The sequence below is a fragment of the Pleurodeles waltl genome, chromosome 8 (genome assembly GCF_031143425.1).
Source record: "Pleurodeles waltl isolate 20211129_DDA chromosome 8, aPleWal1.hap1.20221129, whole genome shotgun sequence".
Lineage (NCBI taxonomy): Eukaryota > Metazoa > Chordata > Amphibia > Caudata > Salamandridae > Pleurodeles > Pleurodeles waltl.
In genome coordinates, this window is record NC_090447.1 from 454367469 (window position 1) to 454390791 (window position 23323).

The 23323-nt window shown below is 43.5% G+C and overlaps 1 protein-coding gene across 1 annotated transcript in view; it reads right to left on the reverse strand.

Moving 5' to 3' along the window:
* Positions 1-23323, reverse strand: part of AFF3 (ALF transcription elongation factor 3) — a 2012018-nt gene that overhangs the window by 710868 nt on the left and 1277827 nt on the right. Inside the window, exon 5 of the mRNA XM_069204392.1 lies at positions 12190-12276. Within this exon, the coding sequence (XP_069060493.1) occupies positions 12190-12276 (87 nt within the window). The remainder of the gene's footprint in view (positions 1-12189; positions 12277-23323) is intronic.

The window sequence follows — 23323 nt, forward strand, 5'->3', positions numbered from 1 at the left end:
AAACCCCTGCAGAGGAAGACCAGAAGACGACAACTGCCTTGGCTCCAGAAACTCACCGGCCTGTCTCCTGCCTTCCAAAGATCCTGCTCCAGCGACGCCTTCCAAAGGGACCAGCGACCTCGACATCCTCTGAGGACTTCCCCCGCTTCGAAAAGACAAGAAACTCCCGAGGACAGCGGACCTGCTCCAAGAAAGGCTGCAACTTTGTTTCCAGCAGCCTTGAAAGAACCCTGCAAGCTCCCCGCAAGAAGCGTGAGACTTGCAACACTGCACCCGGCGACCCCGACTCGGCTGGTGGCGATCCAACACCTCAGGAGGGACCCCAGGACTACTCTAAGACTGTGAGTACAAAAACCTGTCCCCCCTGAGCCCCCACAGCGCCGCCTGCAGAGGGAATCCCGAGGCTTCCCCTGACCGCGACTCTTTGAATCCTAAGTCCCGACACCTGGGAGAGACCCTGCACCCGCAGCCCCCAGGACCTGAAGGACCGGACTTTCACTGGAGGAGTGACCCCCAGGAGTCCCTCTCCCTTGACCAAGTGGAGGTTTCCCCGAGGAACCCCCCCCTTGCCTGCCTGCAGCGCTGAAGAGATCCCTAGATCTCCCATTGACTTCCATTACAAACCCGACGCTTGTTTCTACACTGCACCCGGCCGCCCCCGCGCTGCTGAGGGTGAAATTTCTGTGTGGGCTTGTGTCCCCCCCGGTGCCCTACAAAACCCCCCTGGTCTGCCCTCCGAAGACGCGGGTACTTACCTGCAAGCAGACCGGAACCGGGGCACCCCCTTCTCTCCATTCTAGCCTATGTGTTTTGGGCACCACTTTGAACTCTGCACCTGACCGGCCCTGAGCTGCTGGTGTGGTGACTTTGGGGTTGCTCTGAACCCCCAACGGTGGGCTACCTTGGACCAAGAACTGAACCCTGTAAGTGTCTTACTTACCTGGTAAAACTAACAAAAACTTACCTCCCCCAGGAACTGTGAAAATTGCACTGTGTCCACTTTTAAAACAGCTATTTGTCAATAACTTGAAAAGTATACATGCAATTTTTATGATTTAAAGTTCCTAAAGTACTTACCTGCAATACCTTTCAAATGAGATATTACATGTAGAATTTGAACCTGTGGTTCTTAAAATAAACTAAGAAAAGATATTTTTCTATACAAAAACCTATTGGCTGGATTTGTCTCTGAGTGTGTGTACCTCATTTATTGTCTATGTGTATGTACAACAAATGCTTAACACTACTCCTTGGATAAGCCTACTGCTCGACCACACTACCACAAAATAGAGCATTAGTATTATCTATTTTTTACCACTATTTTACCTCTAAGGGGAACCCTTGGACTCTGTGCATGCTATTCCTTACTTTGAAATAGCACATACAGAGCCAACTTCCTACATTGGTGGATCAGCGGTGGGGTACAAGACTTTGCATTTGCTGGACTACTCAGTCAATACCTGATCACACGACAAATTCCAAAATTGTCATTAGAAATTCATTTTTGCAATTTGAAATTTTTCTAAATTCTTAAAAGTCCTACTAGGGCCTTGTGTGTTAAGTCCCTGTTTAGCATTTTCTTTTAGAGTTTAAAAGCTTGTTAAAAGTTTGAAATTAGATTCTAGAAACAGTTTTAGATTCTTTAAAAAGTCTTCCAACTTTTAGCAAAATAATGTCTGATACAGAGATGAATGTGGTGGAACTCGACACCACACCTTACCTCCATCTTAAGATGAGGGAGCTAAGGTCTCTCTGTAATATCAAAAAAATAACCATTGGCTCCAGACCTACCAAAATTCAGCTCCAGGAGCTGTTGGCAGAGTTTGAAAAAGCCAACCCCTCTGATGATGACATCACAGAGGAAGAAATTAGTGACTTGGAGGCCAATGTCCCTCCTCCAGTCCTAAATAGGGAGAACAGGACCCCTCAAGTCCTGCCTCCAACTGTGTTAGTCAGAAATGGTGAGTCCCTCACAGGAGGGTCCCACATTTCTGAAATCACTGAGGATGCTCTCAGTGAAGATGACCTCCTGTTAGCCAGGATGGCCAAAAGATTGGCTTTAGAGAGACAGCTCCTAGCCATAGAAAGGGAAAGACAAGAGATGGGCCTAGGACCCATCAATGGTGGCAGCAATATAAATAGGGTCAGAGATTCTCCTGACATGTTAAAAATCCCCAAAGGGATTGTGACAAAATATGAAGATGGTGATGACATCACCAAATGGTTCACAGCTTTTGAGAGGGCTTGTGTAACCAGAAAAGTGAACAGATCTCACTGGGGTGCTCTCCTTTGGGAAATGTTCACTGGAAAGTGTAGGGATAGACTCCTCACACTCTCTGGAAAAGATGCAGAATCTTATGACCTCATGAAGGGTACCCTGATTGAGGGCTTTGGATTCTCCACTGAGGAGTATAGGATTAGATTCAGGGGGGCTCAAAAATCCTCGAGCCAGACCTGGGTTGACTTTGTAGACTACTCAGTGAAAACACTAGATGGTTGGATTCAAGGCAGTGGTGTAAGTAATTATGATGGGCTGTACAATTTATTTGTGAAAGAACACCTGTTAAGTAATTGTTTCAATGATAAACTGCATCAGCATCTGGTAGACCTAGGACCAATTTCTCCCCAAGAATTGGGAAAGAAGGCGGACCATTGGGTCAAGACAAGGGTGTCCAAGACTTCAACAGGGGGTGACCAAAAGAAAGGGGTCACAAAGACTCCCCAGGGGAAGGGTGATGAGACAACCAAAACTAAAAATAGTAAAGAGTCTTCTACAGGCCCCCAAAAACCTGCACAGGAGGGTGGGCCCAGAGCCTCTTCACAAAACAATGGGTACAAGGGTAAAAACTTTGATCCCAAAAAGGCCTGGTGTCATAGCTGTAAACAGCATGGACACCAAACTGGAGACAAGGCCTGTCCCAAGAAAGGTTCCACTCCAAACTCCCATCCAGGTAACACTGGTATGGCTAGTCTCCAAGTGGGATCAACAGTGTGCCCAGAGCAAATCAGGGTCCACACTGAAGCTACTCTAGTTTCTGAGGGTGGGGTGGATTTAGCCACACTAGCTGTCTGGCCGCCTAACATGCAAAAATACAGACAGCAACTCTTAATTAATGGGACTAGAATAGAGGGCCTGAGGGATACAGGTGCCAGTGTCACCATGGTGACAGAGAAACTGGTTTCCCCTGGCCAATACCTGACTGGAAAAACTTACACAGTCACCAACGCTGACAATCAGAGAAAAGTACATCCCATGGCAATGGTTACTTTAGAATGGGGAGGGGTCAATGGCCTGAAACAGGTGGTGGTCTCCTCAAATATCCCAGTGGACTGTCTGCTTGGAAATGACCTGGAGTCCTCAGCATGGGCTGAGGTAGAACTAAAAACCCATGCAGCAATGCTGGGTATCCCTGAACTGGTGTGTGTGAAAACAAGAGCACAATGCAAGGCACAGGGTGAACAAGTAGAGCTGGAGTCTGGAAGAATGGCCCAGCCTACCAAGAGGAAAGGAAAGCCAGTTGGGAAACCAACTGCAACACAGCAAAAGAAAGGGAACCTCTCTTCTCAGGAAGAAGTTCTGCCCTCTGAGGGAACTGAGCCTTTGGAGCTTGAACCTTATCAGGTTGAGCTCTTAGGCCCAGGGGGACCCTCAAGGGAGGAGCTGTGTAAGGGACAAGAAACCTGTCCCTCTCTTGAAGGCCTTAGGCAGCAAGCTGCTGAAGAGTCCAAGGGCAAGAAAAATGGAACACATAGGGTCTATTGGGAAGAAGGACTCCTGTACACTGAGGCCAGAGACCCCAAACCTGGTGCCACTAGGAGAGTGGTAGTGCCTCAGCTGTTCAGAGAGTTCATCCTAACATTGGCCCATGACATTCCCCTTGCTGGACATTTGGGACAAACCAAGACGTGGGAGAGGTTAGTCAACCACTTCTACTGGCCCAATATGTCCAACATGGTTAAGGAGTTTTGCCTCTCCTGCCCCACCTGTCAAGCCAGTGGTAAGACAGGTGGGCATCCAAAGGCCCCCCTCATTCCACTCCCAGTGGTGGGGGTTCCCTTTGAAAGAGTGGGTGTGGACATAGTTGGTCCACTAGAACCTCCCACAGCCTCAGGAAATATGTATATCCTGGTAGTAGTGGATCATGCTACCAGGTATCCTGAAGCTATTCCCCTTAGGTCGACTACTGCCCCTGCAGTAGCCAAGGCCCTCATTGGTATCTTTACCAGAGTGGGTTTCCCTAAGGAGGTGGTGTCTGACAGAGGTACCAACTTCATGTCAGCATACCTAAAACACATGTGGAATGAGTGTGGAGTGACTTATAAATTCACTACACCTTACCATCCACAAACTAATGGCTTAGTTGAGAGATTAAACAAGACATTAAAGGGCATGATCATGGGGCTCCCAGAAAAACTCAAAAGGAGATGGGATGTCCTCTTGCCATGTCTGCTTTTCGCTTACAGAGAGGTGCCACAGAAGGGAGTAGGATTCTCACCCTTTGAACTTCTGTTTGGTCATCCTGTAAGGGGACCACTTGCTCTTGTTAAAGAAAGCTGGGAGAGACCTCTCCATGAGCCTAAACAAGACATAGTGGACTATGTACTTGGCCTTCGCTCTAGAATGGCAGAGTACATGGAAAAGGCAACCAAAAACCTTGAGGCCAGCCAACAGCTCCAGAAGTTTTGGTATGACCAAAAGGCTGCACTGGTTGAGTTCCAACCAGGGCAGAAAGTCTGGGTTCTGGAGCCTGTGGCTCCCAGGGCACTCCAGGACAAATGGAGTGGCCCTTACCCAGTGCTAGAAAGGAAGAGTCAGGTCACCTACCTGGTGGACCTGGGCACAAGCAGGAGCCCCAAGAGGGTGATCCATGTGAACCGCCTTAAGCTCTTCCATGACAGGGCTGATGTGAATCTGTTGATGGTAACAGATGAGGATCAGGAGGCAGAGAGTGAACCTCTCCCTGATCTTCTGTCATCAGACCCAAAAGATGGCACAGTAGATGGAGTGATCTACTCAGACACCCTCTCTGGCCAACAGCAAGCTGATTGTAGGAGAGTCCTACAACAGTTTCCTGAACTCTTCTCCTTAACCCCTGGTCAGACACGCCTGTGTACCCATGATGTGGACACAGGAGACAGCATGCCTGTCAAAAACAAAATCTTTAGACAGTCTGACCATGTTAAGGAAAGCATCAAGGTGGAAGTCCACAAGATGCTGGAATTGGGAGTAATTGAGCGCTCTGACAGCCCCTGGGCTAGCCCAGTGGTCTTAGTCCCCAAACCTCACACCAAAGATGGCAAGAAAGAGATGAGGTTTTGTGTGGACTACAGAGGGCTCAATTCTGTCACCAAGACAGATGCTCATCCAATTCCAAGAGCTGATGAGCTCATAGATAAATTAGGTGCTGCCAAATTCTTAAGTACCTTTGACTTGACAGCAGGGTACTGGCAAATAAAAATGGCACCTGGAGCAAAAGAGAAAACAGCATTCTCCACACCTGATGGGCATTATCAGTTCACTGTTATGCCCTTTGGGTTAAAGAATGCCCCTGCCACCTTCCAAAGGTTGGTGAATCAAGTCCTTGCTGGCTTGGAGTCCTTTAGCACAGCTTATCTTGATGATATTGCTGTCTTTAGCTCCACCTGGCAGGATCACCTGATCCACCTGAAGAAGGTTTTGAAGGCTCTGCAATCTGCAGGCCTCTCTATCAAGGCATCCAAATGCCAGATAGGGCAGGGAACTGTGGTTTACTTGGGCCACCTTGTAGGTGGAGGCCAAGTTCAGCCACTCCAACCCAAGATCCAGACTATTCTGGACTGGGTAGCTCCAAAAACCCAGACTCAAGTCAGGGCATTCCTTGGCTTGACTGGGTATTACAGGAGGTTTGTGAAGGGATATGGATCCATTGTGACAGCCCTCACTGAACTCACCTCCAAGAAAATGCCCAAGAAAGTGAACTGGACTGTGGAATGCCAACAGGCCTTTGACACCCTGAGACAAGCAATGTGCTCAGCACCAGTTCTAAAAGCTCCAGATTATTCTAAGCAGTTCATTGTGCAGACTGATGCCTCTGAACATGGGATAGGGGCAGTTTTGTCCCAAACAAATGATGATGGCCTTGACCAGCCTGTTGCTTTCATTAGCAGGAGGTTACTCCCCAGGGAGCAGCGTTGGAGTGCCATTGAGAGGGAGGCCTTTGCTGTGGTTTGGTCCCTGAAGAAGCTGAGACCATACCTCTTTGGGACTCACTTCCTAGTTCAAACTGACCACAGACCTCTCAAATGGCTGATGCAAATGAAAGGTGAAAATCCTAAACTGTTGAGGTGGTCCATCTCCCTACAGGGAATGGACTTTATAGTGGAACACAGACCTGGGACTGCCCATGCCAATGCAGATGGCCTTTCCAGGTTCTTCTACTTAGAAAATGAAGACTCTCTTGGGAAAGGTTAGTCTCATCCTCTTTCGTTTGGGGGGGGGGTTGTGTAAGGAAATGCCTCCTTGGCATGGTTGCCCCCTGACTTTTTGCCTTTGCTGATGCTATGTTTACAATTGAAAGTGTGCTGAGGCCTGCTAACCAGGCCCCAGCACCAGTGTTCTTTCCCTAACCTGTACTTTTGTATCCACAATTGGCAGACCCTGGCATCCAGATAAGTCCCTTGTAACTGGTACTTCTAGTACCAAGGGCCCTGATGCCAAGGAAGGTCTCTAAGGGCTGCAGCATGTCTTATGCCACCCTGGAGACCTCTCACTCAGCACAGACACACTGCTTGCCAGCTTGTGTGTGCTAGTGAGGACAAAACGAGTAAGTCGACATGGCACTCCCCTCAGGGTGCCATGCCAGCCTCTCACTGCCTATGCAGTATAGGTAAGACACCCCTCTAGCAGGCCTTACAGCCCTAAGGCAGGGTGCACTATACCATAGGTGAGGGTACCAGTGCATGAGCACTGTACCCCTACAGTGTCTAAGCAAAACCTTAGACATTGTAAGTGCAGGGTAGCCATAAGAGTATATGGTCTGGGAGTCTGTTTTACACGAACTCCACAGCACCATAATGGCTACACTGAAAACTGGGAAGTTTGGTATCAAACTTCTCAGCACAATAAATGCACACTGATGCCAGTGTACATTTTATTGTAAAATACACCACAGAGGGCACCTTAGAGGTGCCCCCTGAAACTTAACCGACTGTCTGTGTAGGCTGACTAGTTCCAGCAGCCTGCCACACTAGAGACATGTTGCTGGCCCCATGGGGAGAGTGCCTTTGTCACTCTGAGGCCAGTAACAAAGCCTGCACTGGGTGGAGATGCTAACACCTCCCCCAGGCAGGAGCTGTAACACCTGGCGGTGAGCCTCAAAGGCTCACCCCTTTGTCACAGCCCAGCAGGGCACTCCAGCTTAGTGGAGTTGCCCGCCCCCTCCGGCCACGGCCCCCACTTTTGGCGGCAAGGCTGGAGGGAACAAAGAAAGCAACAAGGAGGAGTCACTGGCCAGTCAGGACAGCCCCTAAGGTGTCCTGAGCTGAAGTGACTCTGACTTTTAGAAATCCTCCATCTTGCAGATGGAGGATTCCCCCAATAGGGTTAGGATTGTGACCCCCTCCCCTTGGGAGGAGGCACAAAGAGGGTGTACCCACCCTCAGGGCTAGTAGCCATTGGCTACTAAACCCCCCAGACCTAAACACGCCCTTAAATTTAGTATTTAAGGGCTACCCTGAACCCTAGAAAATTAGATTCCTGCAACTTCAAGAAGAAGGACTGCCTAGCTGAAAACCCCTGCAGAGGAAGACCAGAAGACGACAACTGCCTTGGCTCCAGAAACTCACCGGCCTGTCTCCTGCCTTCCAAAGATCCTGCTCCAGCGACGCCTTCCAAAGGGACCAGCGACCTCGACATCCTCTGAGGACTGCCCCCGCTTCGAAAAGACAAGAAACTCCCGAGGACAGCGGACCTGCTCCAAGAAAGGCTGCAACTTTGTTTCCAGCAGCCTTGAAAGAACCCTGCAAGCTCCCCGCAAGAAGCGTGAGACTTGCAACACTGCACCCGGCGACCCCGACTCGGCTGGTGGCGATCCAACACCTCAGGAGGGACCCCAGGACTACTCTAAGACTGTGAGTACAAAAACCTGTCCCCCCTGAGCCCCCACAGCGCCGCCTGCAGAGGGAATCCCGAGGCTTCCCCTGACCGCGACTCTTTGAATCCTAAGTCCCGACACCTGGGAGAGACTCTGCACCCGCAGCCCCCAGGACCTGAAGGACCGGACTTTCACTGGAGGAGTGACCCCCAGGAGTCCCTCTCCCTTGACCAAGTGGAGGTTTCCCCGAGGAACCCCCCCCTTGCCTGCCTGCAGCGCTGAAGAGATCCCTAGATCTCCCATTGACTTCCATTACAAACCCGACGCTTGTTTCTACACTGCACCCGGCCGCCCCCGCGCTGCTGAGGGTGAAATTTCTGTGTGGGCTTGTGTCCCCCCCGGTGCCCTACAAAACCCCCCTGGTCTGCCCTCCGAAGACGCGGGTACTTACCTGCAAGCAGACCGGAACCGGGGCACCCCCTTCTCTCCATTCTAGCCTATGTGTTTTGGGCACCACTTTGAACTCTGCACCTGACCGGCCCTGAGCTGCTGGTGTGGTGACTTTGGGGTTGCTCTGAACCCCCAACGGTGGGCTACCTTGGACCAAGAACTGAACCCTGTAAGTGTCTTACTTACCTGGTAAAACTAACAAAAACTTACCTCCCCCAGGAACTGTGAAAATTGCACTGTGTCCACTTTTAAAACAGCTATTTGTCAATAACTTGAAAAGTATACATGCAATTTTTATGATTTAAAGTTCCTAAAGTACTTACCTGCAATACCTTTCAAATGAGATATTACATGTAGAATTTGAACCTGTGGTTCTTAAAATAAACTAAGAAAAGATATTTTTCTATACAAAAACCTATTGGCTGGATTTGTCTCTGAGTGTGTGTACCTCATTTATTGTCTATGTGTATGTACAACAAATGCTTAACACTACTCCTTGGATAAGCCTACTGCTCGACCACACTACCACAAAATAGAGCATTAGTATTATCTATTTTTTACCACTATTTTACCTCTAAGGGGAACCCTTGGACTCTGTGCATGCTATTCCTTACTTTGAAATAGCACATACAGAGCCAACTTCCTACATGCTCTACACAACACCTCCATTGAGTTGTACAGTTAGTACAGTGTTACAACTTGCTTCTTTTTCCTGCCAGATACACCCCACTCTATATTCCCCAACACATTCCTAAGCACACAGCATTGATGCACTATATCAAGTTTAAGGCTTTTCAATACAATAATTCTCAGTTTCCACTGCTTATTTTTATCGCCATCAAGGCACCATTCCAAATCTTTTACTGTACTCTGCAGCCAGTCATTTCCTCTTCAAATGCATGATTTTTTCATTGTGGTGTATTCACTATTATTTACCTCAGCCCTGACTTCTGGTGAGGTTTTCTAGTATCCTGTCTCATGTATTCCCCTTCATTTGTTTTTCTTTTGATTGACTTTCTTTCGGGGGGATAAACCTTCTTACAAATGCCAGAGTAATTTCCAAAGGGGTTTATCTTTCCCTCCATCCCACCACCTTTGCTTCTCATAAGGACACTAAACTTGAGGGGTCCTTTAACTGATCCATGGCATTACAATGGCTGTCTCTCTCCTCAGAAGACTCTCCATTCAACAAAAGTCTTTACCTCTGTCACTTTTCCCCTAAACCATTTCAATCCATGCTATGCACACTGAAGCTTCCTTGCTTTCTCATTAGATGCTTCTGAGAGCCCTAAACCTGGAAATGTGTTTAGCCTTTTCTCAAATGTACCTAGTGTATACTAGCTGACCTTCATTGATCTAACTCTACCCTAAAAGCTTTCACTAAGGTTGTTAACAGAGAAGCACTAGTACTGGTAGACCTGTATAATGATACAATCACATACATGATACAAAGTAGGATATTTAGGCCCTGATTTATACTTTTTTGTGCCGCATTACTGTCATTTTTTGACGCAAAAGCGGCGCAAACTTACAAAATACAATTGTATTTGTAAGTTTGCGCCACTTTTGCGTAAAAAAAATGACAGTAATGAGACGCAAAAAAAGTATAAATCAGGGCCTTAATATCTGAGGAAACAAAAAGAAACACTAAATGCAAACCTGGTTCTACAATACAGGTTTTTAAACACGATAGTCAAAATTGTTCACAGAACTGGACTGTTTGTGTCCAGAAAAATGCATTTTGGTATGTATTAATCCCAAAGTGTGATTCGGAAACATGTTACTGAATTGCAGTTTGGAATTGTCAATACATACCAATTCGGTATGTGTAAGAGGCGTGTTCAGGGCATCCCTTTCAAATAGTGAATCAGAATGGGATGTATGAATGTTTTGCAACTGAATTACGGTCACAAAAAATTAACACACTAGCAACAACTCAAAGTTGGTGGTGCCCCATTCGCAAATGGGAAGGGATCCCCTTGGAGCCACTTCACCTTTGAGAATGTTTAAAAAATATATTAAGAGCAGGCAGTGGTCCCTTGGACCACTGCCTACTCTTAAATAATAAAAATGAAACTTTTCATTTTCTCTTTTTAATCACATTCTGTTTTTCTTTAGGGAAAATAGATTGCTTTAATAAAAAGCAATCACAGACATGGTGGTCTGCTGACCCCAGCAGGCCACAATCCCTGTGATGGCTACGATTCCTAATGGGTCACAAATTGAGATGTACCTCATTAACATGCCTGAGGTAGGTCTATTTGTGACCCACTAGGAATCCCTTATGAAACTCAAAAGAGTTTCTTACATTAGGCAATCAGTATTCCTAATGTTAATACATCTGACTGAAGTGCCCTAAAATCACAAGAGATGGTGCAAAATCGTTAAATTGGAGTATTTCACCTCAAAACTATCTGCGTCCTCTGACAGAAAACAGAAACTTTTTATACTTTTTAAGAAGGCTACTCTGCTTCCTTTTCCGAGATTGGACAAGATGAACTATTTCTTGATTTTCTAAAAACAATATTATGCCTTAAAAGATTTTTCACCTTATCATTTCTTTGGATACATTTCATTCTTTGGACCAGCAGAAGAACTCCTTTAGAGTCTGGTTTACAGACTGCCTGCCTTCCAAGTCAGTGCAGGCTATGACTGTCGATCCTTCTCAGAGATCTCAGCCTGGAGGGGAATACCGAAAGTGCTCAGTACAACCACCACTGCAAAAATAGGGTAAAAATAGGGTAAGCTCTAGGTTTGGTATGCTCACTCACCAAAGTTTTTTGTTTTTCCTTAACAAACCCAAAAGAGGGCCTTTGAAAACCAAAATGTCAATGACTGAGACACCCAGGGAGTTTCTTCCTGAATGTGAGTGCCATCAAGCGATTTCCACTTTGCAAGTCCCAAGAAGAGAATTCTAGTGATGATCGACATGTCCTAATTAGGGCTCTGGCACCCAATCAAGGGTTTCCACCTTTAAGCCAACTGAGGCTCTGCTGATGGAAACCCAGCTGTTCTCCTACCTCTACATGGACATGTGAACGGCTTGCTTGGCATGGCTAGAGCACCACAAACTGTAAATGAACACAAAAACTCATTAATTCTAATCCCCTATTGAGTCACACATAGCACTTCGCAACAACAAGCCCCTTCCCTCTCTTTATCTGGTACACAGTGTTTCATTATATCTGCCTTTGTGCTTATTCTTCCTAAAACATTTGAATGTGTTAGCTCAATCCTCCATATGATCCTTTGTCCCTAGCTAGGTTTGTTCTAATTAAATTCCTATAGAGCCATTATACTCTTTTTGTGAAGGCCTCTACTCCCTGATATCCGTTTTCTCACCTACACTCTTTTCCACTGCAGATAGTTAACTTCAAAGACAAACATGCCTTATTAGATCCATGGACTGCAGCAGAGCTAATGCATATTTTCCACTCTTCTTCCTCTGTAGTCACAATGATTACTTATGTGTCTGGACCCTTTATGTAGTCGCTAATATTTGCCATACTAGTACAATAAGACAACTCTTTCTCCAGTCGTCCTTGAAAGCTACAGACCTATCATCATTTCCCTTTTTTGAGAAAAGCTATACAGTCATTCATTACCATCTTGTCTATCTGATCAACTCATGGGTTACTTGTTACAAGGGTGGAAAAATATAACTCACCTTGTTGACGAAAGGGTGCTTATGCTGTTCCACATTTGCAGGTGTCTGGATCGCTGAGACAGGTGGAGGCCAGCAGTGGGTCATCTCCTATGAGAAGTAGAAAAAAATGTCTTATAAGGCATGGTTGGTTCTGGCGTATTACAAAGAATATACAAAACACAATACTTCCCTTAAACAAATGCAGCTTTGGAATCTTTAGCAATAGATGACAATATTGTTATCCACCCTGCGGATAAGGGTGGGAAGATTGTTGTTTGGGACGTAACCAAATATATTGAGGAGGCAATGCAACTACTTGCAATGATACAATGACGCTACCTCATATGAAAAAACAAATAGGGCAACATATGCCAGTATAACTGCACTATGGGACAGTCTTACTGTGTGAAGAGATAAGGTCCTATTAGAGTGAGAAGAATATTTTTTTCTGAAGAAGAAATTCCCTAGGCTACCTACCACTTATCTTCTCCCTAAGATTAAAACAAAAGATCAAACCTCCCTGGGAGACCCATCGAGCCCTCTAGGGGAAGTGCTCATGAGAATGTGTCCAAATGTGTGGATGTGGTTCTCTGAGATTTTGTCAGCAGTTTACCATCATATGTGAGTGACACTACAGATTTTCTTGGCAAGATCTCGGGGATTCATTGGCCACTTTGGATGTGAGGTCTCTTTATAAGGTCATTGACCATGAGTCTGGTATTTCTGGTTGTTGCCATGTCCTGTGTGCTACACTTTTGGGATTTTTGGACCATACTGACATGATCCTGGAGATGACGATTTATTTGTCATTTGGAAAGAGTCAGAAGTGGAAGTTGAGGAATTCATAGGGATCTTGAAGAACAATGAACATAATCTACATTTTACATTGACAACCAGTAGAAAGAGCAAAGAATTCCTTGCTGTCACTGTTGAAATATCCAATGAAGAACAGCACACCTGCCTTTTTAGCAAGCCCACTGCGGGGAATAGTCTGTTGCATTAGTGGTGACGTGGACAATCTTAAGTGAAGTATTCCCTTTAGTAAACTACTCAGGGCTAAGAGGAACTGCAGCACTGAGGTTGCATATACTACATAATGCAGTGTGTTGATAAAGAGATTCAAGGAGAGGGGTTAAGCCTGACTGGGTACTTGAGAAGGCCATTAAATGAGTTGAGGGGGTGTTTTCAAGAGAGGAGATTCTATTCACTAACACTTCTGACAGAAACGAGGACCCCATACCTAGAGTGATTTTCCAGGTACCCAGGTACGGCAGATTGTGAGAAAATATTGGGGGATTTTTGAGAAATGATGCAGTTATTGGTGAAAAGATTGGAGAAAATCCAAGTATTACATAGGGAAAAAAACAAATCTTTGTGTGACGCCCTCATACATAGTGACATTACACTGATAAAAGGTGTAAATTAACTGCGTTTGAAGGGCTTTTTTCCTTGTGGCTGTTGTAAAGCCTGTATAGTTACATGAGAAAAGAATATGTCACTGTGAGTCAACATAAAGGGCCCATCGTGCCATTCCTTGCCTGTAGCATCCAGTTTGTCATTCATATCTTGGAATACCCATGTCCTCTGAGATATGTTGGTAGCACCACCTGTACTGTCAAAAGACAGATATTGGAACACATGTGTGCCATTGATCAGGGCGATCCCAAATGTCCAGTAGTATGACACTCCCATGAAATACATTCCAGAGATCATACAAAGTTATTCTTTTGTGCCTGTGCCAGTGAACACATTGGTAGGAATCCTAGAGGGGGCAATCATACTCTATAGTTACGGAAGATGGAATCTCAATTGATTATTGTTTTGGAAACTTTGGCCTCAAGTGGTCTGAATCTTGATGAAGAATTAAATATGCATTCACACCATGACTAAGCATCTGTCACTGACAGTCAAGTGTAATCTCTAAGATGTGCATATGTATACATTTTCTTGCTGCTATTTCCCACTGTTTAAATCTACTCTGAGATATATTTTTAAATGATGTGTTTTTGTTTACAGGAAGAAAGGAAGGGGATTGGACCAGATCTCGCCCATGGTGGCGGCTCAGGAGCACCTCTAGCCTTTTCTTCATCTACACTAAGACAGTGTGGTGAGTCACTGAGATAAGATTTTGCACTTTAATATAGTTTTGATTCACTGGCTTATTTAGATTTGTTTTGTGCCAGTGAGCTGGGAAGTAGGAGTTGTTTGATAGAGCTTATTTAATGACATTATCTATTATGAGATTGCTGATCATGTTTTGGGGTTCCGGAAGTGAACTGCATCACTTGGATTATGTTCTAAATTAGAGACATGATCTGTTCCTATAGTACAACAGGAGCATGTATATAATTTAAATTTGGGTACCCCATCACATATATGTGTTGACATTATTGTATCTGGAGTTTGACAAACTGGTTTTGGGTACCGTATAAGACTGCATTACATAGTTTATAGTTCAAATATGGAGACAGGATCTGTCCCTAGAGCACTACATGAGCTAGTATATATTTTTGAATCTTGTGTACCACAAAGTTGTGATCACATTATTTATTCAATAGCATTTTCAAATACAATTTTCATAAACAAATCTACATATTATGTTATATTGAGTATTAATTAATTTTGTGTTTATCCAAGGACACTAGCGAGTTTTCCTTGAGAGAAGTACATGAATTTTGAATGATTGTACTTATGAATCGTGAGCTTGGTCCTAATATTGGGTCTGAGACCACCCCCTGCTCATTATTAATAATTTTTAATTCTTGGATATGACAGTACTCTAAGGTACATGCACACGCTACTATTCCAATATGGAAGTAATTTCATGTATTAGTCATGTCACACCGTGATATTTATGATGTAAATTATGGTCAGACAAGCTTCCAAAGTTTAAATGCAATTCAATTTGTACTGTATCCTTTCTCCTGATGAATGTTTTTGATACATTGTATGTGGTTTTTATAATGTTTTGTAATTTCAATTGGATGCATTCAATTACACTCTATGTTGAAATACGTTGATATATACTCTTACTCCCTTCTAAGATGGCGCTCAATTTTAGATCACTTTTTTTTACTGGGATGGGGTCTGTTGTCTGAACTTAGTTCCTGTATGTGAGCAAGGCTGGTTCACGGCCGAAACAAGTATTCCAGGAATAAACTTCTATTGAACTGGCCGCTAAGTGAGGGCTTTCTTTATCAACATTTGGACTCTGGATATATATATATATATATATATATATACTTACATATATATATATATACATATATATATAATGAAAAAAGATTAAAGCTTAGTTATAATATACTTAGGAAAGCATATTTTCTCTATACAAACCAAGTTTAAATTACACAAACTTTAAAAATTCTAAAGTTATGATTAAAACTTTAATTAATTTACAATTTATCCTCCACCTTCAAATTAATATAAATAGGGGAGCTCGTTACACCTTATTTCAGCTCACTTACCAGACAACACTAACTATAACTTGCCATTCTACTATTAACTGTGTTGTGACAAATAATGTAATTTGAGAAGTTATAAGTGTTGTTATCAACGCTATGATTTCACCTGCTCTACCTGATGTTGTATGCAATGTATAAATCGTGCACAGAAATGACATGAGTTATATTTAATGTAGTGTGCAGAGTGAGGTGACAAGATTGTGTTTGGAGATTCATGTCTTATAGTAATTTGAAGGTGGTGCATGAATAATAAATATGTAATTATAACTTTACAATTTTAAATATTTGTGTATTTTATGTTGGGTTTGTATAGAAAGAACACATAATGAATTTCTGACTATTAATTATCCTTAACCATTGTTTTTTTCACTGTATGTTAATGGTTTACATTTTTTAATAAAAATGTGTTTCAAACTGTAGTGTGGAGTGTCATTGATTGGAGTGGCACATAGTGGAGTGTTGTACAGTACAGTCAAGGAGAGTGTTGTAGAGTCTAGTGTCGCGTGGGTTCTCATTATCCTAAATGAGACTACTGGATTTCTAGGCAGCAGGAACGATAACGGTGTGGGGGACTGAATCTGACCCACGTGTAAAGAACTCTGTCACCCTAAAATCCGTTTTTTGCTCCGGCTAACTAGCAGTGCACATTTCTCCCACGGGGAAGAGATGATTGGGCAGCCGAGCGCATGACATCTTTGGAACTTCTCAGGGAAGTCGTGGTCACTCAGATCCAAACCAACTCTCTCATTTACAGTATGATCTCATATACAAATGACAAAGGCATTATAAGTTTTATATAATGTTTTAATAAAACAACTGCATTTTAGATAATAAGGTGTGAGCCGCAATAACCAGAACAATACAACACAGTAGGATTGAAATAGTCACCAGGAGAGTAAAACATAAGAACAAAGCTATCATTGTGTTGAATAGTTTCTACTCTCCCTCTGCTTGTTCTATTTAGAGCACAGCATGTTAATCTTCTAGCTTGCCTTTCTGAATCACTGGGGAGACATCAGCCCTCATACCTGAGCAAAGGCCTGTGATCTTGGTTGAGCATCTGCAACAAGGCAGTCAGCGTCTAGTTGTGGTTCCCTGGTCGGAATCTCCCTCTTGCGTGTATTGGGACAAGGAAGTGATTTTATAACTAACATGTCAGCGTGATCACAAAATGTCCCTACGCAGGAATGCCGAAGACTAAACTCCTACCACGTCTATCGGCAATGTACCAGACTGTATCCTTGACTGAAGCACAGAGTGAACAGGAATGTGTTATGGAGAACTCCAGTGCTGAAGTAGGCTAAACAGTGTGATATGAATAAAAAACAAGACCGTAGAACTGGCTATTTGAAAAATAACAGTACGAAGCCTAATAAAAAGCATTTAGAGCAAAGTGCACAGAGGCTCTGAGCTGCAAGCAAATGAATAAAATACATCCAGGGCAAAGTGCACAAAGGCCTAAAGCCTGAAGCTAATGCGCAAAGGATACGTAAAACTAACCACACTACACTAGTATCCTAGAGTGGAGAATTGTAAAGTGAAATAAAGTGGAGCTGAGTAGAGTAGAGTGACGTGGCGTACAGTGTTATACAGTGGAATGGCCTAGTGTGTTGTATCATGGAGTGCCGTGTCGAACAGTAGAGCTGAGTGTTGTCCAGTGGATGTTCACTGACTGGAGTGTCATGAAACGGAGTGTGGAGGAGTAAGCTGTCATTGAGTAAAGTGGCATAGAGTGTAGCAGAGTGTTGTAGAGTGTAGTGGCATAGAGTGTAGTTCAGTGGAATAGAGTGTTGTATAGTTCAGTGTTGTTGAGTGTAGTGTTGTGCAGTAGAGTGGCAGACAGTCTTGTGCAGTGTAGTGCTGTACGGTGGAATATCATTATTTGTGAGAACAAAGTGTATTGTAGAGTGGTGAGTTATAATTAGTGTTGTCTGGTTAGCGAGCTGAAAAGAATGTGTAAAGAGGTCTGCTACTTACAATAATTTCAAGGTGGTTAATAATTGTAAATAAAAGTTATAACTATAACTTTAGGATTTTCTAAAGTTTGTGTAGTTTAAACTTGATTAGTATAGGGAAAAAAAAGTTTTCCTAGATATAACTAAGCTTCAACTTTTTTTTTTCATTGAATTTCATTTTTTTTTTAAATGTTTAATAAAAATGTGTTTCAAATCATAGAGTCCAGTGTTGCAAGTGAAGAGTTGTTATGTGGAGTTTCTTACAGTACAGTGGCGGAGAGTGTTGTAAGGTCTACTGTCATAGACTGGAGTACTGTAAATTGGAACTGAGTGGAGACAAGTAGAGCTTAGTAGTGAATCGTACAGTGTAGTACAGTGTTATATAGTGTAGTGGCATGATGTCTGATAGTAGAGTCAAAGATCGTAGACTGGAGCAGTGAGTTGTACAGTTGGATGCATATTGAACAGGAGAATAGGGTGTCGTAGACTGTCAAAGAGTGGAGTAGAGAGTTTAGAGTAGAGTAGGGTGAAGTAAATTGGCATAGAGTGGAGTATTGTCAAGTGGAGTGTGGTAGAGTACAGTGGAGGAGAGTGTCATAGAGTAGAGTGCTGTGTCATAGTGGAGTGGCGTATCAGAGAGAAGTTGAGTGGCGAGTCATTAAGTTTCATACAATGTAGTACAGTGGCATAGAGTGGATGGTGATAGAGTGGAGTAGAGTGGCATAGAGTGTAGTACAGTGTTGTAGAGTGGAGTTGCACAGTGGAGCAGCGTATAGCTGAGTATAGTGCAGTGCTGTAGTGTGGGATAAAGTGTAGTAGAGTGAAGTATTATAGAGTGAAGTACACTGGAAAAGGGTAGTGTAGAGTGGAGTAAAGTGTAATAAAGTGGAGTGACATGTCATACACTATAGTGGAATGGAGCGCAGTAGTGTGGAGTGGTAAAGTAAAGTTTCATAAATTAGAGTACTGTGTTGTAAAGTAGAGTGCAGTGGGGCTTTTACAGTATTGGAAAATGTTGTGGACTACAGTAGAGTAGAATGGCATACAGTCTAGCTCATTTTTGAAGAGTGGGTGATGTACAGTAGAGGACAGTGTTGTAGAGTGTGATACAGTGGATTGGCATATGGTGTTATAGAGAACAATGGCATTGAGTGGAGTGGAATGGTGTACCGTGGAGTAGTGAAATAGAGTAGGGTACTGTGTCAGAGTGATGGTGTGCAGTGGCATACAAAGAATTGCGTACAGCATGGTATAGGTGACTTGAGTATTGTAGAGTAAAGTGGAGTAGAGTGTTGTACAGTGGCATGCAATATAGTACGTTATTGTACAGTGGAGTGAAGGAGTATAGACAAGAGTAAAGTGTTGGAGGGTACCATATAGTGTAGTAAAGTGTTGTAGAGTGAAGTTGCATAGAATACAGTAGAGTGTGAAGCATTGGAGCTGCGTAGAGTGGATTGTTGTAGAGTAGCGTAGAGGGAGGGAAAGTTTTGTATAGTGGGTAGAGTCAAGCGGTGGAGTGGTGTAACACAGTGTGCAGTAAAGTACAATAGAGTGAATTGGTGTGTCATAGAGTAGACGTGAATGGAATGGATTGTACTGGCATAGCATAGGTAGTAAACTGTTATAAATTAGAGGCAGTGCTTTAAATGGGCCGGTACTCTCCGGTACTGAGTATCGGCACTTTTTTATTTTGAGAGGAAGAGTACCGGCATATCTCAAGAAAAACGTAATACTTTTAATTGGAGAGTATCGGCACTTCTCAGAAACAAGCAGGTACTCTATTACAGAGTACATGCACTTCTATTTTTCCATTTAAAGCACTGATTAGAGGGTTCCCTCAAAGACCCCTCCATCAGTCCTATACGGTCGGAATACCTCTATCCTGACCCCTCATATCCTATTTCATCTTTATTTCTCCCCTGACTGAGCGCCAATAGACAAAATGTCAGCTGCAACTTTTATTTCAGGTTGCGGCCAGCCAATCATGGCATTGCTTCTAGTGCTCTGTGGGAGATCCTCAGTGGATCTGTATCTCTATATACAGTATACAGAAATGTTTTTTCTTTCATAACTGCAAAAAGTACTGAACAGATTTACAACAAATTACAAAAAAGTTTAGTTCTGGACTGAGATCTAGCTTTCTGTCAAACTTGGTGTAAATCCATCCAGCTCGGACTGTAGTAGTGTCTAAAATCCCTATGGGAAATTGCATGGGGAAAACATGTTTTGGGACCTCCCCTTTTTCTCGGTCCCTGTTTCATGAATCACCCCAAAACATTCCAGGCAGCAGCTGAAGTGAGTGTCAAACGACTTTTGAAAAATTAGTGAAGATTCATCAAACGATACCAAAGCAAGACAAAAATAGCTTTTCATATGGAAATTAGGATCTAACTATAACTACCTACTGGCGATATATATACGAGAAAAGACACCTCTTGATCAGGGCGAAATTCCCGCTGCTCTTCACAGGTCGATGGATCTTTGATGTTGTCTGAGATTAATCAGGAGCTGTACATCACAATAAAATGTCATCACAATCTCTATTCTATTTTTAGGTTAATAATGAGAGTTTGGTATTAGTTAAAAGGGTTCTATTATTGAAATCTCCTAGTTACACATCTTCATTTGTCAATTGTTAAAAGAAATAATTGATAAATCATGATAAATGCATTAAGTGAGTTCTGTAAATTAAACAATTCTATCCTAGAAATGGGAATGAAAAGGTATCACTTGGAAACCCATAAAAAGTTTCAAGTTCAAGAGACAGAAATCATAAGCATATAGCTTCAACATCAAATATCAGCTCAATAATGTAATAATCAATTAAAGCAGAACTCCTCATGAAAAGAGATTCAAGAAACTCAATAGTGTCTCACACAAATGAGGAGAGGAAAGTGGTGAATGTGGCGCCCTAGGCTATGAACATGCACTATAATAAACAACACATATTTTCAATTTTGCAGTTCACTGTTTCTTCAGATCACAGATCCTCTGCTAATGTGTGGCAAAATGTTATTTAAAAAAAAAACATTGCCCCAAAAATACAAATATTGCTCCTACCCGGAGTGAGCAGAGTTAATAGTTGCTCCCTCGGGGCAGCAGCAAAGCTGGCTCCTGCTGCATGCGGGGAGCCAGCTGGGGCCGCGGAGGCCTTGGGGCTTCCCCTGTGGCCCCCAACAAGCATATGATGGGTGCCCTTGGTGGGCACCCACCTTTAAGTCATTAGTGCCCCAGGACAATGGGTCCCTGGAGTTGATAACAGGCTGAGGAGGGGGGCCTCCTCCCCTTTATCTAAATGAGTGGCCCTGGGGGATGGCATCCTAGGGGTCTAAAAAGGCTTGGGGAGGGAGCAGCGCAACTCCACTCCCCTTTATTTTTAGTAATGCCCTTGGCAATGGGTTCCCCAGGGCCTAATAAGCTTCGAAGTTGGGGGGCAACATGCCCCCTCCTCTTTAATTTTAGTAATGGCCTGGTGAATGAGGTATACAGGGCTTAACCCAGCTCAGGGAGGGCCTGGGGACTGAAGTCTCCAGGGCCTCATAGGGCAAGGGGAGGGGAGTTGCATGACCCCTCCCCTATATTTTAAGTAGTGTGCCTAGGGGATGGGCTCCTCAGGGCCTAATATGACTCGGGTAGGGAGGTCACGTGGCACCCTTCTGTTGCACTCGGCCCCCATAATAAATAAGGCCCAGGGCTTAATGAGGCCTGGCGTGGGGGCATGCACCACCCCACCCCTGTAAAATATATATGGCCCTAGAGAATGAGGTCCATAGGGCCATAATAGTTTTGGAGAAGGGACCACGTGGACCCCCTACCATTTAAAAAAAAAGAGGCCCTTTGGAATAGGGTCCCCACGGCTTGGCCCTATGCCAAACAATCCCACCGCAAACAGCTGAAGATCGTGCACAGTGTGGGGTTGACTGCATTTAGAGGGTTTTGCCACAGGTCTTGGCTGCGGGGTCTCTAGATCTCAGTGGGAACAGGAAACAGGCTAGTTTTCCCACAATTCACATTCATGCTAGATAGGTTTCCAAATACGTTCAGTTCTCTAATGACCAAAGTGATAGTATGTTCTGCCTCCTTCAGGTACAACAACAGGTCATCTGCATAAGGGAAGTTTATGGCATGCTTGTCACCTTTAGGGATCCTCTTGTTGTCACCAAACTGGTAAAGATGCACCGTGAATGGCTCGACAGCTAGCGCATCCATGCATTTCTTAGATGTTTATAGAGCTGTTACTATTTATCTGGGGATAATCATTCATCATTGCAACAGTCTTGTTGTCAAAGTTGGCCTAGCTGGCTGAAGTTTATTCCCTTTTCATCCACCATAAATCTCTGGGTGAAGTCTTGCATTTTTCTAGCATGAGAATTTCTCAGACAAGGAGTTGTCAAAAAAGAAAGCAATTATAATAGGATATAGCCACCTCATGGGCAGACGTTTATGGGGCTTCCATCTCGCCCATTTGTCAGGCTGCAATGTGGCAGTACCTTCTTCCTTAGTGTCACATTACAGATTGGATGTGAATTTTAAAAAATGTTTATCTTTTGGCACAAGGCTTTTATCTACCGTCTCAAGATAATGGATTTCCATTGACTCATTAACGTACACTTGGGTGTCACATACTGCTCTGGAATTTTTGTAAGTTTTGAAGCTTACAAATGACTTACGTGTGCCTGATCACGTGAAGATGGGGGTGAGGAAGGGAAATCAGGAGGTGATATCCCAATTATTTATCAGTAATCCCATTGCTCTGATTTTTCCTTCTTCGTCCAAGTCTTCCTCCCTTCATGCAAGATAACTAACAAGTAGTTTTCTACAAAGAGTATAACAAGGAAGGAGTAAGGAAGTTCTTTTGAAGATATAGCTGTAGGTAGTTTCTGCAGGGAGATGGAGCCTTCTCAAAATAAGGCTAGTGACAAGGGATAAAAATTAATGTAGTAGCAATACCGGTAAGTAATCCAGATATTGACTGAATTTGTAAAGTAAACACAAACTTACAAATGCTGCCTAAACAAACAGGCATGATGTTTATTTCTTCTAGAAAGTTATCAACGATGCTGACAGCCTTAATTCCAATGACAAGGACTTCCTGATGGTGTTGGCCTGAACACAAATGCATCTACAATCATATCTGGTAAGATAATCTTGCAGTAGGGCTTTTTATCTGCTTCAAAGATTTTGGAATGGAGAGTATGTGAAACTTTCAGCTGTCAAATAGACTGGTACTAACATTAACAAATGCTACTATTGCAATTCACACTACAAACACAGTTTTTTTCTCTCGAGGATATTCGACCCACCAGTAAAATTAAACATCTGCAGAGGGGGTTTCACCTAATTTCAGAATTGGTCTTCTTGTAAGACAAGGTTCCAGAAGTCTGGAATACTGCTATGGTTAGACTCTTACTAAAAACAGCCTCTCAATCCCGTATTGACATGCCAAATTACAGTCTTAGTAGCCTTCTACCTTATTTAGCTAAATTAATCGAAACTTGTGTTCCAGGAACTACAGTTGCATGCGGAATCTAATAATCTCCTGAGCACATTACAAGGTGTCTTCTGACTGGCCCAAAGTGCTGAACTTTTAGTTATGTCAGTTCAGGTCAGCAGTAGGTAGTTATAGTTAGGTCCATCTTTCCGTAGAAAAAAGCTTTTTTTGACTTGTCTTTGGCGTCATTTCAAGAATCTTCATAAAATTTTTCCAAAAAACGTGTGCCAGGAATTCTTGTTGCG